The 22,384-nt window shown below is 45.1% G+C and overlaps 1 protein-coding gene across 4 annotated transcripts in view; it reads left to right on the top strand.

The window, feature by feature from the left end:
• Positions 1–22,384, top strand: part of LOC126188884 (FH1/FH2 domain-containing protein 3) — a 637,930-nt gene that overhangs the window by 24,254 nt on the left and 591,292 nt on the right. For all 4 annotated transcript variants that reach the window (XM_049930556.1, XM_049930557.1, XM_049930558.1 and 1 more), the window contains exons 3-5: positions 1,895–2,132; positions 7,150–7,412; positions 20,519–20,594. In XM_049930556.1, coding sequence (XP_049786513.1) covers positions 1,895–2,132; positions 7,150–7,412; positions 20,519–20,594 — 577 coding nt within the window. The remainder of the gene's footprint in view (positions 1–1,894; positions 2,133–7,149; positions 7,413–20,518; positions 20,595–22,384) is intronic.

Below are 22,384 nucleotides of genomic sequence, written 5' to 3' on the forward strand. Positions count from 1 at the left end.
GAATGTTGGCTGGATTTTCGTCTGTTTACAGAAGATGAGTCCACCATTTAACTGGTCCTTTATGGTTTTTCTAACTGCAATATAGGCTTGCCTGCATAGTGGGCGGTCACTGTGTGTAAATCCCGAGGAATGTGATCAATTCCTGGTACTGCCAGAGCTTTCTCCTCGGGTGAGGGAGAACTAGAATTAATGCACTCATTCACTTGAGGCCAATTTAGGAGCTACTTTAACGAGAAGTAACGGTTCTTAGAGTCGGAAAACAGACTGTTGCTGCAGTTCTGACTACACATTTTAGCATTCCGTATACAAAGGAGTTGCTTGCAGAGAATGACAGGACGACCAACCAGCATCGTGTGATCACCATTGCGAAATTATTCTCCTTTTTAAACTGCTGTTTCGGATAAAGAGAGAGACAGATACAGTACTGGCCATTAAATTTGCTACACCACGAAGATGACGTGCTACAGACGCGAAATTTAACCGACAGGTAGAAAATGCTGTGATATGCAAATGATTAGCTTTTCAGAGCATTCACACAAGGTTGGCGCCGGTGCCGACACCTACAACGTGCTGACATGAGGAAAGTTTCCAACCGATTTCTCATACACAAAAAGCAGTTGACCGGCGTTGCCTGGTGAAACGTTGTTGTGATGCCTCGTGTAAGGAGAAGAAATGCATACCATCACGTTTCCGACTTTGATAAAGGTCGGATTGTAGCCTATCGCGATTGCGGTTTATCGTATCCGAAATTCCTGCACGCATTGGTCGAGATTCAATGACTGTTAGCAGAATATGGAATCGGTGGGTTCAGGAGGGTAATACGGAACTCCGTGCTGGATCCCAACGGCCTCGTATCACTAGCAGTGGAGATGACAGGCATCTTATCCGCATGGCTGTAACGGATCGTGCAGCCACGTCTCGATCCCTGAGTCAACAGATGGGGACGTTTGCAAGACAACAACCATCTGCACGAACAGTTCGACGATATTTGCTGCAGCATGGACTATCAGCTCGGAGACCATGGCTGCGGTTACTCTTGACGCTGCATCACAGACAGGAGCACCTCCGATGGTGTACTCAACGACGAACCTGGATGCACGAATGGCAAAACGTCATTTTTTCGGACGAATCCAGGTTTTGTTTACAGTATCATGATGGTCGCATCCGTGTTTGGCGACATCGCGGTGAATGCACATTGGAAGCGTGTATTCGTCTTCGCCATACTGGCGTATCACCGGCGTGATGGTTTGGGGTGCCATTGGTTACAAGTCTCGGTCACCTCTTGTTCCCATTGACGGCACTTTGATCAGGGGACGTTACATTTCAGATGTGTTACGACCCGTGGCTCTACCCTTCATTCGATCCCTGCGAAACCCTACATTACAGCAGGATAATGCACGACCGCGTGTTGCAGGTCCTGTACGGGCCTTTCTGGATACAGAAAATGTTCGACTGCTGACCTGGCCAGCACATTCTCCAGATCTCTCACCAATTGAAAACGTCTGGCCAATGGTGGCCGAGCAACTGGCTCGTCACAATACGCCAGTCAGTACTCTTGATGAACTGTGGTAGCGTGTTGAAGCTGCATGGGCAGCTGTAACTGTACACGCCATCCAAGCTCTGTTTGACTCATTGCCCAGACGTATCAAGGCCGTTATTACGGGCAGAGGTGGTTGTTCTGGGTACTGATTTCTCAGCGTCTACGCACCCAAATTGCGTGAAAATGTAATCACAGGTCAGTTCTAGTATAATATCTTTGCCCAATTAATACCCGTTGATCATCTGCATTTGTTCTTGGTGTAGCAATTTTAATCGTCAGTAGAGTAGATCCGGCACACGCGGCCTGTTCAGTTAGGCATGGAGGACTGAAGCGAGGTTGCGCCGCTGCCGGCAGGTGTGTCCCGCACGCCGAGCGCGGCGCAGGTGGCGGCCGGCGGCGGGCTGGCGCGCGCCCCGAGCTCCAGGAAGCTGGCCGCGCTCCAGAGGGCGCCCAGCTCCCAGCGCGTGGGGCCCGGCTTCCGCATCCGGCCGCAGCAGTCGGGGGAGCTGCCCTGGTGGCTCTGCAAGGACGCAGAGGTGCCCGAGGGCGTCGTCAAGCTCGAGACCAGCTCCAGCGACGAGGAGGACCACAGGTCAGTATCAACACTGTGCCACACATTCTGAAAAACATAGTCCACTTTTCCATCCACCAGAGCAGTCGTGTCAGATGACTAGACAGTTCTGCAAGGATGTCGAGGCGCCCGAGGGTGTCGTCAAGCTCGAGATCAGCTCGAGCGATAAGGAGAACCACAGGTCAGTGCCACCACTGTTCCACAAATTCTGAGAAACCCAATCCACTTTTGCATCTAGCAGAGCAGTCTTGTCAGGTGTGTAGACAATTCTGTAAAGATGTTAGAGATCAGCTCCAGCGAAGAGGAGGACCGCAGGTCTGTAACATCACTGCGCCACAAATTCCGACAGACCTAGTCCACTTTTGCATCCAACTGAGTAGTCGTGTCGGATGTGTAGGTAATCCTGCAAACATTTCGAGGTGCCCAAGGGCGTCCTCTAGCTCGAGATGCTCCAGTGACGAGGAGGATCGCTGGCCAGTACAGACACTCTACTACACCTACTGAGATATTCAGTCCACTTTCGCATCCGGCTACAGCACTCGTGCCAGATGCTCTGGCGATTCGGCGAGGATTCCAAGGTCTCCAACAGTATCATCGACAATTGGAAACGCTCAGCACGATGATATGTATCACATGTTTATACTAGCACAGCAGGCTTCAGCCCACTGCATATCTAGCAGGTAGCATCCAATACAGTTATGAGAGCAGGCCAATGTTTCCTTCAAAACACAGCATCCGTGTCTTATATCACAGATCACACTACCCCCCTCCTTCGCACACCGTGCCATATTTTTCCTAGTTATCCATGTTCAACTATCAGAGGGAGGAATTGTTATTTTCGTCTTTATAGTATGGCAGGAGACTTTACTGCCTGCCGGAGTGGCCGAGCGTTTCTAGGCGCTACATTCGGGAACCTCGCGACCGATACGGCCGCACGTTCGAATCCTGCCTCGGGCATGGATGTGTGTTATGTCTATAGGTTAGTTAGGTTTAAGTAATTCTAAGTTCCAGGGGACTGATGACCTCAGAAGTTAAGTCCCATATTGCTCAGAGTCATCTGAACCATTTTTTTTTTTTTTTTGAGACTTTACTTACGCCTGCAGCCCCATTTGATTTTCGTGGTTCCAATCGATAAAGACGGAATCCTTATACACTCCTGGAAATGGAAAAAAGAACACATTGACACCGGTGTGTCAGACCCACCATACTTGCTCCGGACACTGCGAGAGGGCTGTACAAGCAATGATCACACGCACGGCACAGCGGACACACCAGGAACCGCGGTGTTGGCCGTCGAATGGCGCTAGCTGCGCAGCATTTGTGCACCGCCGCCGTCAGTGTCAGCCAGTTTGCCGTGGCATACGGAGCTCCATCGCAGTCTTTAACACTGGTAGCATGCCGCGACAGCGTGGACGTGAACCGTATGTGCAGTTGACGGACTTTGAGCGAGGGCGTATAGTGGGCATGCGGGAGGCCGGGTGGACGTACCGCCGAATTGCTCAACACGTGGGGCGTGAGGTCTCCACAGTACATCGATGTTGTCGCCAGTGGTCGGCGGAAGGTGCACGTGCCCGTCGACCTGGGACCGGACCGCAGCGACGCACGGATGCACGCCAAGACCGTAGGATCCTACGCAGTGCCGTAGGAGACCGCACCGCCACTTCCCAGCAAATTAGGGACACTGTTGCTCCTGGGGTATCGGCGAGGACCATTCGCAACCGTCTCCATGAAGCTGGGCTACGGTCCCGCACACCGTTAGGCCGTCTTCCGCTCACGCCCCAACATCGTGCAGCCCGCCTCCAGTGGTGTCGCGACAGGCGTGAATGGAGGGACGAATGGAGACGTGTCGTCTTCAGCGATGAGAGTCGCTTCTGCCTTGGTGCCAATGATGGTCGTATGCGTGTTTGGCGCCGTGCAGGTGAGCGCCACAATCAGGACTGCATACGACCGAGGCACACAGGGCCAACACCCGGCATCATGGTGTGGAGAGCGATCTTCTACACTGGCCGTACACCACTGGTGATCGTCGAGGGGACACTGAGTAGTGCACGGTACATCCAAACCGTCATCGAACCCATCGTTCTACCATTCCTAGACCGGCAAGGGAACTTGCTGTTCCAACAGGACAATGCACGTCCGCATGTATCCCGTGCCACCCAACGTGCTCTAGAAGGTGTAAGTCAACTACCCTGGCCAGCAAGATCTCCGGATCTGTCCCCCATTGAGCATGTTTGGGACTGGATGAAGCGTCGTCTCACGCGGTCTGCACGTCCAGCACGAACGCTGGTCCAACTGAGGCGCCAGGTGGAAATGGCATGGCAAGCCGTTCCACAGGACTACATCCAGCATCTCTACGATCGTCTCCATGGGAGAATAGCAGCCTGCATTGCTGCGAAAGGTGGATATACACTGTACTAGTGCCGACATTGTGCATGCTCTGTTGCCTGTGTCTATGTGCCTGTGGTTCTGTCAGTGTGATCATGTGATGTATCTGACCCCAGGAATGTGTCAATAAAGTTTCCCCTTCCTGGGACAATGAATTCACGGTGTTCTTATTTCAATTTCCAGGAGTGTAGTATGACTTTGTTGTATGTCTGTCTGGTTGTCCGTCTGTCCGACTGTTAAGAACCCTTTTTTGCAGGAACAAGTAAACGTAACAAATAGTAAGGTCTATGGTACCTTGTCGATGTAAAAACTTTAAGCTTCCACGTCAGTGCAGTCAAAAGATGCGGCCATTTACGCCTCATATTTTGATGTCTTGCCAGTATCGATATCGATAACAGGCAAAACTCGATTCCCGGGTTGGATGAACTATCTGTATACTCGTACATTATTAAGTTTGCACGGACCCCTCGGTGCGCGAGTCCTACAAGCACTTATCAAGATTTTTCTTTTCAATGATGGGCTATTTGAATGGTTGGATGTTATCATGTATCTCTTCCTAACCTGGCTAACTTTTGTTTATCTCATTCTGACTGTTATATACCCATCTTGGACATGAACATCATCGCGCGATACATGTTGTAAACATATCTTTCATCGTGCAGTTCACTGAACACAACAAAAACTGAGTTCATGACAAGAGTTCCTACTTATGGAATGTTCCATTCCGGCAGCAAAGTGATGACAATATCAGTACCGATAACGAAGCTAGAATAAAAACGGTTTGGATGTGATAACAGCAGTTATCCAGATTCTGTATGAAATACATGCCATTTCACTGAATGCAAAGATTCACAATTTTTCCCCTGTTTGTTATATGGTAATGGGCGCTGAACAGTAACAATGGGACAACTCGATGCTCTGGAAATTCGTACGCTGTATTGGATAGCTAATAACTGATACCTCGTCAGGTCACAGTGTCTTCCTCATCTTCTTGTTCTTATGGGGCGTAGCGTGACAGTTCACTATCGTAATGAACCATTCGCTTTCCGGCCTCGGATACATTATTATTTTCCGTACTTCCTTAAATTCCATAGCAGGACGAGTTAGAAATTTTTCAGTTCAAATGCCATCTTCAATCTCACAGGTGTCTACATCCACAATACGTAGTATTCTGTGTCTATATCCATTCCTCCAACTCTTAACTTTCCACTAAGACAGAAGTGTAACACGTCGATTACATCAGTTAACGTAAGAGACAACGTTCATTACTGATCCTCGCTTGTCCCTAAAACTCATTCCAGAATCCAAATTTAAATATTTGTTTGTTTGTATGACATCATCTTCACGAGTACCACATAGATTCATCAATATTATATTTATAAAAATTTGGACATAATTCTGAATAAACTCATTAGCTTCAGTCAGTCCTAAAATACGCCATGTGTTCATAAGGGAGTTCATCTAGAACCATGTCGAGTGCTGCCGAATAACATGTTACTGCAGCTATATACACATATCAGCGACCTCAGTAGTCATTAGACATCGTGAGAGAGCGGAACTCACGGACTTCGAACGTGGTCAGGTGATTTGGTGTCAACCATTCCTTTGTTTTCCTTATGTTAACGTGAAGACACTACTTCCCATCACCAGTAACGATACAGGATAAGAATGGTCGGTATTGTTTACGAATCAATTGATGACGAGCAAGCAGATATGCACGTATTGCCACCCGCAGATTTTTGTGATTTTGGCTTACCCACACACCCGATTTTTGAACCTTCCCCATTGCAGGCAAATGTTGCGAGTTCTCGAGCACAGTGACGTTGGTGGCTGTGGATTTATGCATTTAAACGATCTTCATCAAACACCGAAGGTCTTCTTGAACGTGGAGAGTCACTAATGTCAAAACGATCCTGCTTAAAAACGTGGAAACCATTTTCCCGCCATGCTCTCTCCATTGGCGTTATTGTCATACACGGAGCAAATATTTCCGACTGCTTCCCCTGCTGTCACCCCTCTACTATACTCGAACAGAAGAATATGGTCGCGCGGGATTAGCCGAGCGGTCTGAGGCGCTGCATTCACGGACTGTGCGGGTGGTCCCGGAGGAGGTTCGAGTCCTCCCTCGGGCATGGGTGTGTGTGTTTGTCCTTAGGATAATTTAGGTTAGGTAGTGTGTAAGCTTAGGGACTGATGACCATAGCAGTTAAGTCCCATAAGATTTCACACACATTTGAACATTTTTTTAGAAGAACATGTCGGAAATATTTCGATTTCTGCACTTGGCACTCCATTTTCTAATATCCACAGCTCCACTTACTATTTCGAAGTGACAATACGTAAACTGAAATAACAACAGCGAACTACAATTAAAAAATGACAATCGATAAATAAGACCATAACAATTAGAATACCAACATGCGAAACAAAAACGCTACGAACAACTAATAAAACTAAGGAATTAAATAAACTAAAAAAGTCAGGTGTCAAATAACTCCAGCACACAGTAGTGTCAAAATTCGTACAAGGTTCAGTCTTCAACACCGGTCTTCCTCTTCGCTTCACGAACGGATTGTTAATTTGTATGAATGTTACAAGTGAAGTATTGCTGATTCTACGACGCTGGCATAGTGTACGTTTATCTCGCTTGCAGCAAGGCGGACAGCGGCCGGCGCTCGCCATACGACAATGTGCCGGACACCGAACCTGAGCCCGGCGTTGGGCCCGACGTCGAGGCTGCCCAACAGACCGGCGGGACGGCTCGCAGGCGCAGCCGCGGCTTCATCGGCGCGCACACCAACATCGACGACATCCTGGGCAGCGTCGCGTCGCTCGTCGAGCCCGCCATGGGCGTCGCCAGGCTGCGCCGCCGCCAGATGGGTCTCGCCGCCGAAGACGACGACGAGGACGCTCAAGGTAACCACCGGCCACAGCCCTGGCACTGTGCGGTGTCGCCTATAATGTTGAGTCTGTACACCCTCCCACAACAGATTTAAGTAAACAAGCGCACCAGTCAAACAAATGGCACCCACAGCAGACATCCTGCCAAGGCCTTTCAGCCTTGATAGACTGAGATGACAGAAGTCATGAGACAGCTATATGCACCTATACAGATAGCAGCGGTATCACTTACACCAGGTATAAAAGGGCAGTGCATTCTCGGAGCTGACATTCGTTCTCAGGTGATTCACGTGATAAAGTTTCCGACACAATTATGGCCGCACGACGGGTGTTAGCAGACTTCGAACGCGGTATGGTGGTTGGACCTAGATGCATGGGACATTTCATTTCGGATAATTGTTTGGGAATCAATATTCTGACTTGCACAGCGTCAACTTCGTGCCGAGAATCCAAATTTCAGGCATTACCTCCCACCGCAGACAACGCAGCGGCTAACGGCCTTCACTGAACGACTGGGAGCAGCGGCGTTTACGTAGAGTTGTCCCGTTGAAAAATGGCACCCGAATTCTGCCGCATGAGAGGTGGCACATGAGGCCGGAGGATGTAACTGACGTATCATTGTAGCGTCAGAGTTTCCTCAGTTACTACATGCCGTGATCTGAAGTCACACTATTGGCTCTGCACACCATGATACGAGGAGCAATACTGCTGTGCATATCCAGAACGTTGTAAGATAGAACCCCTCTCTATATCGTTGTCATACTACTTTCCGATGATCTGGCGCAGTCGCAGCCGCAATTCATCGCTGAACACAATGCAAAGTCATGCACCAGAGCACATGCTTTCTGATCACGGTATCACTCCAAACCCAACCGTTTGTCTTGTGGCTTACACAACGAACGGCAATTCGCTTGTCCAGGTGCTGATAGTCTCCGACCAATGGTGCACGGTGAGGCAGGATGTTACAGGGAGCCCATTACTTGTTCTCTGATGGCAGACGTAGTTGTAAATGTACAATGTGCTTGGTGGACAGTAAAGCCATTCTCCTTAATCGTGGCCAGATTTTGTCGACCAGAACCTTGACGAGTATGCCTGCGCTCACGTTGCCATGCATTCCGACATCGACCCACTACCAAATCCGAATGCCCCACGAGTCTGGATGCTGCAGGATTCGGTCAACTGATCGAATGGAGAGCCCTTTCACACTCTGTCAGGTGCTGATAAAGCTGTCTCACATATGCACTCAGCATCTCCATGTCGTTTACGTGATCATTCAACATCTGACACTGTTCATGCTCCTTATATACACACTATCCAGGCTACGTAACAACACTAAACACGAACAACACTAATGCACACTGGTGACCATTCTACTTGCCAAGAGAATGGCAACTATAATCTTCTACACACTTGCCAACGGTCTGTAAGAAGTTACAATTACTTCCGACCATATCTTCTGGATGCTTCACATTTTTTTTTCAGGCAGTATGTATGTGTAACATGCTTCTGCACTTTCTCTTTTTTTATCCATATATGACCTACTACTAGCATATGTATGATACAATATCCGTATAAATACAAGGTGCCTATCTCTTAGTACGCTCATGGTTGTAAAGCAATGCAACTTTGTATATTTACTAGTGTTTCGTTCTCTCTGTCACTTTTGCCACATCTAGTGGCATCTAGCGTCATGGTTTTGTAATTGGTTAGGTCAATCTGCCTGGTGTAGCGTCCTGGCAGTCGGAAACCTGACACAGGGCTTCCCAGGAGGAATGATCAGTTTTCAGATATACGAGAGGAACGATCATTCGAAGCAAAAAACTCTAGTAAACGCGGGCTCTCAATTGCGTACCTTAAGAGCTGTAGGAACTATTTCATCTTCGATATTGTGAAACAAATCTCTTCTACTGCAAGCTCCGTGCTTTCCATATTTTGAGTGGAGATAATACGGACCAAAGCAAGAAAAAATTGTCAAATAAACATGGGCTCTAAAATGCATACCTTTTGAGCTGTGAGAACTTGTTCAGTAGAGGAGATGTGCTTCGCAGTAGCTCTTAAGACATGCGCTTTAGACTCCATTTTACGGGACCCTTTTTTCTCTTGTTTTGGTCCATGCTGTCACCTCTCATTACACGGAAAGCAAAGATCTTGCAGAAGAAGAAATTTGTTTTACAGTAGTAAAGATGAAGAAGTGCGTATAGCTCATTAGTTATGCATCTTAGAGCCCACGTTTACTAGACCTTTTCGCTTCGAATTATCATTCCTGTCATAGTTAAATAGTGATTCCTTCTGGGACACCTTGCATGTGTAGCCCTACCTGGAGACGGCTGACCTACCGTTCACGGCGACAGAGCGTTTGAGACACCGCCATGAATGGACGTATGTCTGTCACCTGGACAGGTAGCTGGGGAGCGGAGTCATTGTGTAGCAGTGTTGCAGATCGTGTATTCAGCAAACGTAATCTCTTTGTGGTAAAAATTGTCTCGTCTCCCAGTGGAACAAATGTCTTGACGCGTGGGTTGATTACTTTTGAATGGAACCATTCCATGGTTCAAATGGCTCTGAGCACTATGGGACTTAACATCTGAGGTCATCAGTCCCCTAGACTTACAACCGTAGCGGTCGCGCGGTTCCAGACTGAAGCGCCTAGAACCGCTCGGCCACACCGACCGGCTGTACCATTCCATGGTCCCATCGTGACGGGTGTTCCGTTTTCATTTGACTGTCCCTCTTACTTAGTTATATGCAAATAACCCCTTGTAAATCTGTGGGGACGCGCTGCTCTCCCCTTACAAAGCAAAATTTTTACCACAAAGAGATTACGTTTTTTTTATTTTTTTTTAAATTCTTTATTATAATGATTATTAATAAAGAACTTTTTTTAAAAAAAACGTAATCTCTTTGTGGTAAAAATTTTGCTTTGTAAAGGGAGAGCAGCGCGTCCCCACAGATTTACAAGGGGTTATTTGCATACAACTAAGTAAGAGGGACAGTCAAATGAAAACGGAACACCCGACACGATGGGACCATGGAATGGTTCAGCCGGTCGGTGTGGCCGAGCGGTTCTAGGCGCTTCAGTCTGGAACCGCGCGACCGCTACGGTTCTAAGTCTAGGGGACTGATGACCTCAGATGTTAAGTCCCATAGTGCTCAGAGCCATTTGAACCATGGAATGGTTCCATTCAAAAGTAATCAACCCACGCGTCAAGACATTTGTTCCACTGGGAGACGAGACAATCAGTTTCTGTTTCGCAGAACGCGATCGCCCGCTGTGGGATCCACAACTGCACTCATTCTTTTCCGACTGAAACCGACGTCTATGCACATCTTGCTTCAGGTCGCCAAAGATGTGAAAATCAGACAGTGAAAGATTCGGGCTGTACAGAGGATGTTGCAGTGTTTCCCAACCAAATTGTCGAAGCATACCCTTCACCGATTGACAGTGTGCGGGTGCAACAGGATGATCTCCTGCTCGTTGAGTTCCTCGAGCGTAGAACCACAGTCAATGCGGAGCCAAAAATGGGTCAAATGGCTCTGAGCACTATGGGACTCAACATCTTAGGTCATAAGTCCCCTAGAACTTAGAACTACTTAAACCTAACTAACCTAAGGACATCACACACACCCATGCTCGAGGCAGGATTCGAACCTGCGACCGTAGCAGTCCCGCGGTTCCGGACTGCAGCGCCAGAATATGCGGAGCACTATGAAGACACTTTGCAGAAACTGCGAAGCACCATAAAGTCAAAACGCTCAGGAAGACTCTCGCACTGCATTATCCTGTTGGACGATAATGTCAGCCCCCACTGCCAAACGGAAGAAGGCTACGCCTCTGCGATTTGGTTGGGAAACACTGCAACATTCTCCATACAGCCAGGATCTTTCACCATGTGGTTTTGAGATCTTTGACGACCCGAAGAAAGATATGCGTGGACGTCGGTTTCAGTTGGACGAGGAAGTGCAAGAGTGGGTGCGGTTGTGGATCCGTCTGCGGCTGTCTGCGTTCTGTGAAACAGGAGTTGATCATCTCGCCCCCCCCCCCCCCCCCAGTGAGATAAATAATGCGTGTGGGGATGACTTACGAATGGAACGGTTCCATAGTCTCGTTGTGGCGGTTGTTCGGTTTCCATTTGACTGACCCTTATGTACAACCATCAAGAAGACTGTAGGTTAAAATTTAGCGGATAAAGTATCTTATTCGAGTAATACACAGCCTCAGAGCATCCATGACTTCTTTTAGTCGATTTTCGAAAACTATGGTACGAAGCATAACGGAAACAACTTCTGATGATTAAAATTACTTCTTGAAGCTGTTCGAGATAATAAATCAAAATGCATCTGCAACTTCTTCGATTCAGGAAAAACTGACATTAATCTGTGCATCTGCTGCCGCGTCGCTTTGACTGGGAGCTAGGAACATATGATATTAATATCTCGTAACTCTGTGAAAGGACGAATACTGTACATTGTTAGAATCTATAATGGACCACTCATACTTTAATACCAAAGTGCAGGCTCGATTTTACATAAGAGACTAATAATTACAAGTTATTCCGGAAGTTAATCTCACCAGACAGAATGGAAAACGCAGCACAATGTGAAATCTACCATCAAGTTTCTCAAACACGTTCCTTCTGTTAAGAAATTTCCCGCGCCCGGGTTCCCGGGTTCGATTCCCGGCGGGGTCAGGGATTTTCTCTGCCTCGTGATGACTGGGTGTTGTGTGCTGTCCTTAGGTTAGTCAGGTTTAAGTAGTTCTAAGTTCTAGGGGACTGATGACCATAGCTGTTAAGTCCCATAGTGCTCAGAGCCATTTTTTTGTTAAGATATAAGACATAAATATTTACTGCAATCATGTACGTGGACATCACAAATTCCTTTAGTTACAATTTTTTTCCTCAGTGAGAACAAGTTTCACAGTACTGTACCTGGCTTTACAATAGGTTAGTAGCAATTACTAAGCATAAATAACCAATATTTTACGTCCGCAAGAGAAATAAGCTTGCATAACAGACAATTCGAAAACAAAGTGCATTTTCATTACTTTTTGTCGAATCCAAGTTTTCTCTAATGATGTCAGCAAGTAGCAATGTATATTGCATGGAACCCTAGATTTCTTCACACGCACATTACCTACTGTTAGCAGGTAACTGATCAGCAGCTAAAACATTTACAAAAAATAAGCGCTCTAAACTGGGACACCATAAATCACTGCGAATTTTCCTTTCTTCAACAGGTACTAATGTATCCTTCCCTGGAAGGAAAGAGTTTTTCGCTTGCAAGGGGACCATACGAACTGCCCTCTCAACGATTTGATTCGTATTAACAGGGTGCGTAGGGCACGACTAATACTTCAAAATGTTTAAATAGGGAGATGCAACTCTCATCCCTATCGAAAAAATCGAATTTGAAAATTTTAGGCGTGCTTATACAGGGTGTTACAAAAAGGTACGGCCAAACTTTCAGGAAACATTCCTCACACACAAAGAAAGAAAGTATGTTATGTGGACATGTGTCCGGAAACGCTTACTTTCCATGTTAGAGCTCATTTTATTACTTCTCTTCAAATCACATTAACCTTGGAATGGAAACACAAAGCAACAGAACGCACCAGCGTGACTTCAAACACTGTGTTACAGGAAATGTTCAACACGTCCTCCGTTAGCGAGGATACATGCATCCACCCTCCGTCGCATGGAATCCCTGATGCGCTGATGCAGCCCTGGAGAATGGCGTATTGTATCACAGCCGTCCACAATACGAGCAACTTCTCTGACGCTGACATTAGGGTTATAGTCAACTGCACGAAGAATTGCCTCGTCCATTGCAGGTGTCCTCGTCGTTCTAGGTCTTCCCCAGTCGCGAGTCATAGGCTGGAATGTTCCGTGCTCCCTAAGACGCCGATCAATTGCTTCGAACGTCTTCCTGTCGGGACACCTTCGTTCTGGAAATCTGTCTCGATACAAATGTACCGCGCCACGGCTATTGCCCCGTGCTAATCCATACATCAAATGGGCATCTGCCAACTCCACATTTGTAAATATTGCACTGACTGCAAAACCACGTTTGTGATGAACACTAACCTGTTGATGCTACGTACTGATGTGCTTGATGCTAGTACTGTAGAGCAATGGGTCGCATGTCAACACAATCACCGAAGTCAACATTACCTTCCTTTAATTGGGCCAACTGGCGGTGAACCGAGGAAGTACAGTTCATACTGACGAAACTAAAATGAGCTCTTACATGGAAATTAAGCGTTTCCAAAAAATGGTTCAAATGGCTCTGAGCACTATGGGACTTAACATCTATGGTCATCAGTCCCCTAGAACTTAGAACTACTTAAACCTAACTAACCTAAGGACATCACACAACACCCAGTCATCACGAGGCAGAGAAAATCCCTGACCCCGCCGGGAATCGAACCCGGGAACCCGGGCGCGGGAAGCCAGATAAGCGTTTCCGGACACATGTCCACATAACATCATTTCTTTATTTGTGTGTGAGGAATGTTTCCTGAAAGTTTGGCCATACCTTGTTGTAACACCCTGTATACTTTGCGTGGTAGCTAATATGCAGGGAGTCCGCAGCCATTCGAGTATGCGCTTAGTTTCATAAACTTGAGGTCTCTAGATCGAATCTCACTGCCGGTATTAATTCTATTTGTGAGTTATCCGACCCAATGTTTGTTGTTGCCTCGCTTAGTTACGTGAGGTTCGCCACGAAAATGTGTGTCGTCTGAGAACCGTTTGTGAATGTGAACCAAGTCTGTCTTGCAATAGACACAGAAAAAAAATGGACATACAAAAATTCGGCGTTCATTACATCTGCTGTATATCGCGATAACTACAGGATTCCGTATTGTATGATCAGTATCATCAAGATTCGTGCTGTACTGCATACTTTAAGCATTATACTTCTAACAAATGTAGATACAATAATACAAATAAAATTACTGCACTGATTTGATTGTAAGTTCTTGTGTATCCTGTTTTCATTTACAATCTCCTTAAGAAGAAAAGCTTTTCCTCTCGTTTTCGTGTTAAAGATCATGAAAGAGTAAATTAATGACTAAAGATAGCTACCTTGCATGGTCATAATAAACCTGTTGTTAGAATTAAGTGAGAAAAAAAAAACTACCAGCAGCGAGATTCGATCCAGAGACCTCACTTTATCAAACTAAGTGCTTACTCGCTCAGCAGCGGACGCTGTTCTTTTAAAGATATTTATTTAGCTTTTAACAGTTTCACATAATATCAGAAAAGGAACTCATGTTCAAAATAAGTATATACGTTACAAGACATTCGTATTTCTGTCTTTTTAACGGAAATCTGCAAGAAACTGTGTATTGAGTTATTTCTTATATGACAGTTTTGCAGAATTCACATTACACTAGCGGCCCTACAAAGCATAAAGCGTAGGTACACCTATAATTTTCAAACTCGGTTTTCTCAAAAACGGTTGAGAGTTGCGTCTTCCTGTTTACGCTAAGCCCTAGTCGTGCCTTACACGCCCTGTCAGTACGAATCAGGTTGGAGAGATGAAATTCGTACGGTTCTCTTGTTGGTGTCGCACCAACAGCTGTGAAAGATCGCCCTTGGCCGTCGCCTGCTGCTTCCTTTGCCTCGCCCTGCTGACTTCTCCGTCTGTCTCAGTAGGCTGTTTACAGAGAGGCGCTACGCAGCAGTCTAGTTTACGGCGCGAGGAAATTGCGGGACGTGTCTGGTTAAGGCAGGGCCCGCTGCCCGCTGCCAGCACTGCAAGTGTAGTAACGGACGCGCGGGCGTAATTAGCTTTAATCCCGGCAATCGGCCATGTCGACATCTGCAGAGCCACTCGGCAAATCACAGCGACGCCAGTGCAGCCCCTGCACTCCGTCGCATTTTGTTTCGCTCTGGCGTAAGCGGTTCGTTGTTAGACTGTGTGACAGTTACTCGAATTCGCGACTGTAATTAGGATGTGCCGACACCCCTGACGTGTGTTCCGCCCTGCGCTCCCTGTTTCTGTTCTAGAAAACAAGTAAGTACAGAATACTTAGCTTTGTTCTCGATGCTCACGTAGAAGTAGAAACTGCGTAGTCGGTATCTCCGGCTCACAACCTCAGCCTTGCAGTAACTTGCGTGATAGACTTAACTGCTATAAATAAAAGAACTACCTGCTGGTTTTCATAATTGTCATTATTTATTTAAGTTTCTTGTTCCTCATATTTTCTTTAGAACCATTAAAGTTGCAACATAAGTACAACAATGCGCAACAATACAGCATGACGAGGATCTATAAAAATGTCTCTCTCCGAACACATCTCGACATCGACTTCCCCTCCTGTTACTTGTGTCAAACCAATTCGCACTTGGTCCAGAGTCAATTAACTTTCACACTTTAATTTCCTTGTGCAGCTTATTAATAATTTTTCAAAATGGTTCAAATGGCTCTGAGCACTATGCGACTTAACTTCTGAGGTCATCAGTCGCCTAGAACTTAGAACTAATTAAACCTAACTAACCTAAGGACATCACACACATCCATGCCCGAGGCAGGATTCGAACCTGCGACCGGAGCGGTCGCTCGGTTCCAGACTGTAGCGCCTAGAACCGCATGGCCACTTCGGCCGGCTATAATCTTTCAGATTTATGGTAAATATTAAACATATATTGATAATTATCAGACAGTATCTCTGCTTCTTCGTAGCAGTCAATAGCTATAAAAATATAATTTAGTATTCCTGTTGAAGGAATTTGGTCTCGGTGAGGGTTGTGATGCTCGCAAAACCGAAATTAAAATTTAATGACGACTTTTCAGTGTTATAAAAATCCAACAAGGGTGCTAGTATCGCTAATTATGAAAATTAGTTGTGTTTCGGTATTTCGATTTAACACAATTTACTTTTTAATATATGGATATTATCTAAACAGCTTCTGCATGCTCTAAAATTCGTTGTGTTTACTCCTCACTGTGAACTTTCCAATGAGCTAAAAGTTATCGAAAGGTAATAGTGACTTTCTACAATAAGCAACTTTTGAAGCAAAATGCTTCGTCAGATTACGTGCCAATTGTACTGTTTAAAGGTTTAGTCGATGTTTTCGCTTTTACATTTTTACACATGTTGTCATGGTCGATGTAAATGAAGTAACTGCCATAGTTCAGTTGCTTGCCAAAATATTATTTTTGGGCATGTAAATGTTGTAAACATGGTTGTAATTAGCGTTCGTCAGAAGATTTTCTTTTCTTTATCGACATTTGAGCGTAAGAACAGCTATTGCCGTATCCAGTACACGGCAAATACGAGTACTACTGTACTGTCCGACACGCGATTTAGAACACTATAATTGTCACACGAACGCTTCAAAACCCCCTTCGGAACGGTAAATGAAAGGAACTTCCCGGCAGAGTAAACCTGTGTGCCGGACCGAGACTCGAACTCGGGACCTTCGCCTTTCGCGGGCAAATGAAAAGAGTTTATGAAGGCCACTGGTATCACATTATTTCTGATGATACTGGATTTTGTAACTACGGTAAACCAGTGCGATTTCACGTGTTAATATACACATTAAACAGGAGTGAGTGCTGGATCCACCTTCGTCGGAACCCCTGTAAGCTACAATACCATATATTCACATGCTATTCATTAACTTTCACATTTGAAACCAACCTACATTGACCTCTATATCTATACTCCGCCAGCTATTACGGTGTGTAGCGGAGGGTACTTCTTATACCTCCTTCATCCCGCTCCTTCATTTTTCAGTTCATGAATAGTATCTGGGATGAACGACTGTTGTTAAACCTTGTATGAGGTCTAATTTCTCTGAAACCCTGTCGTGTCTTTTCACAACACGTACATGGGAGAAAGCAGAACGCTCTACGAAGTTTAAAGTAAACCTCTTCGTCATGCACTACTAGCTATCTTGTAGCGTCTGCCACATCTCTCTCTCTCTCTCTCTCTCTCTCTCTCTCTCTCTCTCTCTCACACACACACACACATATTATCCACCCTGGTAAGGGTCCTGTAGTAACAAAATGTTGGTAACTAACACTCTGTATCTTGCATGAGCGCACAAGAGTTACTATGCCGAACGGGAATAATATAGAGTTGGAGTCCCGTCAGAACAGCGCTTGCATGATGACCATCAGGCAATGTTCAGCTGTCAGTCTGGGAAAGGTTTAGTTGCTACCGAGGATTCATATGGTGGAACCGCGGTGATGTCCATAGGCCTGCATTTGACACTTATTAGTGAGGTCTCATCCAGGAGACCCGGTGTAGCCGAGCGGTTCTAGGCGCTACAGTCTGGAACCGTGCGGCCGCTACGATCGCAGGTTCGAATCTGCCTCGGGCATGGTTGTGTGTGATGTCCTTAGGTTAGTTAGGTTTAAGTAGTTCTAAGTTCTAGGGACTGATGACCTCAGCAGTTAAGTCCCATAGTGCTCAGAGCCATTTTTTTTTCATCCAGGAGGTTCTACACGGAGCGCTTTTGAGTAGTAATCGCATTAGAATTAAATGAGAAACTTTTCCCTTCTGGTTCAAATGGCTCTAAGCACTATGGGACTTAACATCTGAGGTCATCAGTCCGCTAGACGTAGAACTACTTAAACGTAACCTACTTAAGGACATCACACACAACCATGCCCGAGGCAGATTCGAACCTGCGACCGTAGCGGTCGCGCGTTTCCAGACTGAAGTTCCCTTCTGGTATTAGGAACAGTGCTGAATGTGACAGCTGGTACAGCTGGTGCCTAGTACTCTAACTAAGTGATTCAGCCACCTCTAGATATGGATTTTATACAACCCGCAATGCCTTCAAATGCCACAAGCAAGACTTTCATTTTCTCTTTCTCACTATGCACAAAGTACTAGAACTACAGAGAAAAAACGAACAGAACCTTTTTTGAAGGGAGTTTAATGTAGTTAAATTTTGTACTGGAACAAGTTTCCTGTAGAGGCCGTAATTTTCGAATTATTCGAGAAAAACCTACAGAAGCGATTTTCAAACCCGTTATTCTCGAGTAAGTCGATAACTGTGGCCACCAGCGAAAACTTATCACAATACCGAATTTAACTACTTTAAATTTTCTACAGGAAGGTCCTGTTCATTTTTTCTGTATTAATAATAGTTGGCACGTAGCGAACGAGAGAATATTGATCTCTCGTGTGTGGTTTTTGAAAGTGATGTGGGTTGCAGAGAACTTAGAGGTAGAGGCAATTGAATCACCCTGCATACAAACACTCTAATATGACTTGCAATGTAAAAGGTAGCCTTCTGAGAGCTTTACATTACATATTTTTGTTCATATTTATCTTCCTTCTTTCTTAACCGGCCACCAAATTCGACTTTTTTGAGTGTCATCCAGCAGCCTAATTATCTTTCTTCCTCTGGTTCACATCCCCAGACTCTCTACTACTCTTCTTCGCTGAGGTAATTTCTTCACAGTGCATGTCTGAACAAGAGGTTTCTTCATTCTTATCATTTCCACTAATTTCTGCATTCAACATTGTACCAGTTTGCCGATCTTCAACACTTAACAATGAACAATTTAAATAGGAGTATAGAAAGGTAAAATCTGTTTTAGGTTATTATATAGTTTTTGCATTTTAGTATGAGGAGTTCATAGAAGGGCTCTGAACGGTATTTAATATGTTTTAAAATTACTTTCAGAAACATCAGTGTATAATAGTGGCTGCCACATTCCACTAGACATATTGCCAACAGCTGAATGTGTTGGGTTCGAATCAAATCATTTCTTTTGATAGCGCAATACGCTACTGATGTATTAAATTCAGACCGTTCGTTCATTAATTTATCTGGTCCCTTCGTCTTTTCTGCATTCAACATTGTACCCATTTGCCGATCTTCAACACTTAACAATGAACAATTTAAATAGGAGTACAGAAAGGTAAAATTTATTTTAGGTTATTATATAGTTTTTGCATTTTAGTATGAGGAGTTCATAGAAGGGCTTTGAACAGTATTTAATATGTTTTAAAATTAATTTCAGAAACATCAGTGTATAATAGTTGCTGCCACATTCCACTAGACATATTGCTAACAGCTGAATGTGCTGGGTTCGAATTAAATCATTTCTTTTGATAGCGCAATACGCTACTAATGTATTAAATTCAGACAATTCATTCATTAATTTATCTGGTCTCTTCGTCTTCCGTTCTATGGAGCATTTTCTTTCCACCAATGTCATGTTGGAATTCCACGAATCAATCATGTCTACCAGGAACTGACACTAGTCAAACTACGAATTGGTTGCCGACCTCTATTTAGTCTTTTTTCTGATTTTACATAGGGTGATTCTGTGATGATGTTACAGACTTCCAGGGATGATGGAAGAGTACATGTATCAATTGGAGGTAAGGGACCCTGATCTGGATAAGACAGAGTCGGAAGTTATAACTGAAAATCGTTCTGATATGTGCAAGCTCTTTGCTTTCCATATTTTAAGAAGAGGTAATGTAGACCAAACTTAGTAAACACGGGCTCTAAAATGCATACATTATGAGCTACGAGCACTTGTTTTGTAGAAGAGATGTGTTTCACAGTATCAAAGATGAACAAGTTGTCGTAGCTCTTAAGGTATACGCTTTACAGGCCATGTTTACTGGACATATTTTGTTGGTTTTGTCCGTACCAAAATATGAAAAGCATAGAGCTTGCAGTAGAAGAGGTCCACTATCAGAGGCTCAAATGGTTCAAGTGGCTCTGAGCACTATGGGACATCTGAGGTCATCAGTCCCCTACAACATAGAACTACTTAAATGTAACTAACCTAAGGACATCACACACATCCATGCCCGAGGTAGGATTCGAACCTGCGACCGTACCGGTCGCGCGGTTCCAGACTGAAGAGCCTAGAACCACTCGCCCACACCGGCCGGCGGTCAGAGGTATCAGAATGATTTTCACTTACAGCTTTCGTTTCAGTTGTTTCCGGAATTGGGTCCCTTGACTCAAATTGATATATTTACTTTTCTCCGCCATCCTCGGAAGTCTGTAGCACCATCACGGAGTTACACTGTAGAGTCGGCTAGTTCTCTGGAAGAGATACTGTGCTGTGTTTTCGTTTTGGACTCTGGAGCGTGGACAGTAAAGCGTGTGTTGTCTGTGTTGTGTTGGCAGACGTGGAGGAGGTGGACGCCGCGTCAGTGCGTCTGCACGACAGCTCCGCCCAGAGGCCCACCATCGTGCGTCGCAGGTTGGTATATCACACTAATATACCCTACTTAAGTACCTTCGGCCATAAGTTACATCTTTTATCGTTGACAGGACTTTTTGGTACATAATTTGAGAAGCAACACAACATTTTCACGTTTTCAACTTTCTTTGTTGTACATATTGATATCATGCTACAGTCCAAGTGCACTTTTCTATAAGGCTATGGTGGGGGGATAGGGGGTGGGGAAGTGGGCATTTGTCTACGGCAGTTGTCGTCAAAGTGCGACCTGATTCAAATATTCGTGCAGCCTGCGGTCAACCTGTTTTGTAATAATATGCATCTAGCAACTAACAGCTGAATCCAAGAACATCAACTAACGTTAAAGGCTTCCTGAGGGTATAGTTTTCCTGCTCATAACAAAAAAAATGCTTACAGAGACAATAATATTTCAGGACGTGCTTAATTGTAAATGACGTTTCTGAAGTCGGCCGTGAGCTAAATAAAGTTGGTGGCTTACCTCAGGAGCAGAGGGTATGCAGTGCGGCCACTGCGGAGGATGTGGGAGGAGGAACGTTTTATTGTTTGTCTACCAATATTGCCAACTCACTGGCGTGGGCGACTCATGCCGATCAGCTGCTGTGGTATAAATTTTGACACTAAAGTAATACGGATTCGTGAATGACCATTACAGAGATGGTCGTCTTCAAATGCGGTACATAATTGTAGCAAGGAATATGATATCAAATTAAGACTATTGTGATAAACCACAATGAGCAGAAGAAAAATGGCATTCAAAACATTTAATAAACATTGATTTATCCGCTCACACAGTCAACGAAACACTTCGTCAGACAATCAAGCCAGGTTCACACACGCAACTAATGTGGCGCCACAGCTTGTGACTTCCTGTAGTTGCATAGTGAGTTATTGTTCACACCGGACACCATAAGTTCTATGTCGTCGCACAGTTTTCACTATGGCGGCACCCGAAATCGTATGGGCCCGTATTAATGATACAGTGCAGGCTGAGGCATTACAGCTGTGACAGGAGTTAAATATAAGGAAGAGGAAACCCCAAATGTTGAATCCGAAAATTGATTCGCGCAGGGATAAATCAGGGTCCACAAACACATTTTTAAAAGAAATAACACTCGGAGACGAAAATGCTGCCTGCAGTTGCAAACTAACCAACAGCTGGCATGTAAATGTCATCTGGAGAGATGCTACTCTTCCAAGATTTTAGAATCTTATTGTATTCGTTTATATCATGAAGTTTATACGACTCGTTTTTTTGGTTACACGTATTAAGTTTATTTATTTATTCGTCCAAAAATCTTTTAAGATTTTGGAATACGCCACTACGTCACTGGTTTGCACACACACACACACACACACACACACACACACACACACACACACACACACACACACACACATTGCTGCAGAAAATCAGACTTAGGTTGCTGTTCTTGAAGTTCCAGAAGCTGTGAAAGTGTATCTGGTGACCATTGTTTTCACTGTTTTCAGAAAAAAAATGAAAACATACTGAGATCGAATGGAGTACAGCAGCAGTTGTCCACGATAACTGCGACAAAATGCTTGTTTCGAAATACTACCACCAGGGACATGTGGTGGAAAGAAAGTGGCCCAACAAAGTACAACCAAGCTGAACTTTTTGTGCAATGACAAAAGTGGCGTCTATTAAGTTGCGCCACTAAAAACTGGGAGTTCACACATGCAACTGCAGTATGCTACTCGGTGTGGCGACACATTTGTTGTGTTTGTGAAACCGGCTTTGCAGTATTTCAACTTTGGTGTCACTGAGGGCG

The sequence above is a fragment of the Schistocerca cancellata genome, chromosome 5 (assembly GCF_023864275.1).
Source record: "Schistocerca cancellata isolate TAMUIC-IGC-003103 chromosome 5, iqSchCanc2.1, whole genome shotgun sequence".
In the NCBI taxonomy this organism is placed as follows: Eukaryota; Metazoa; Arthropoda; class Insecta; order Orthoptera; family Acrididae; genus Schistocerca; species Schistocerca cancellata.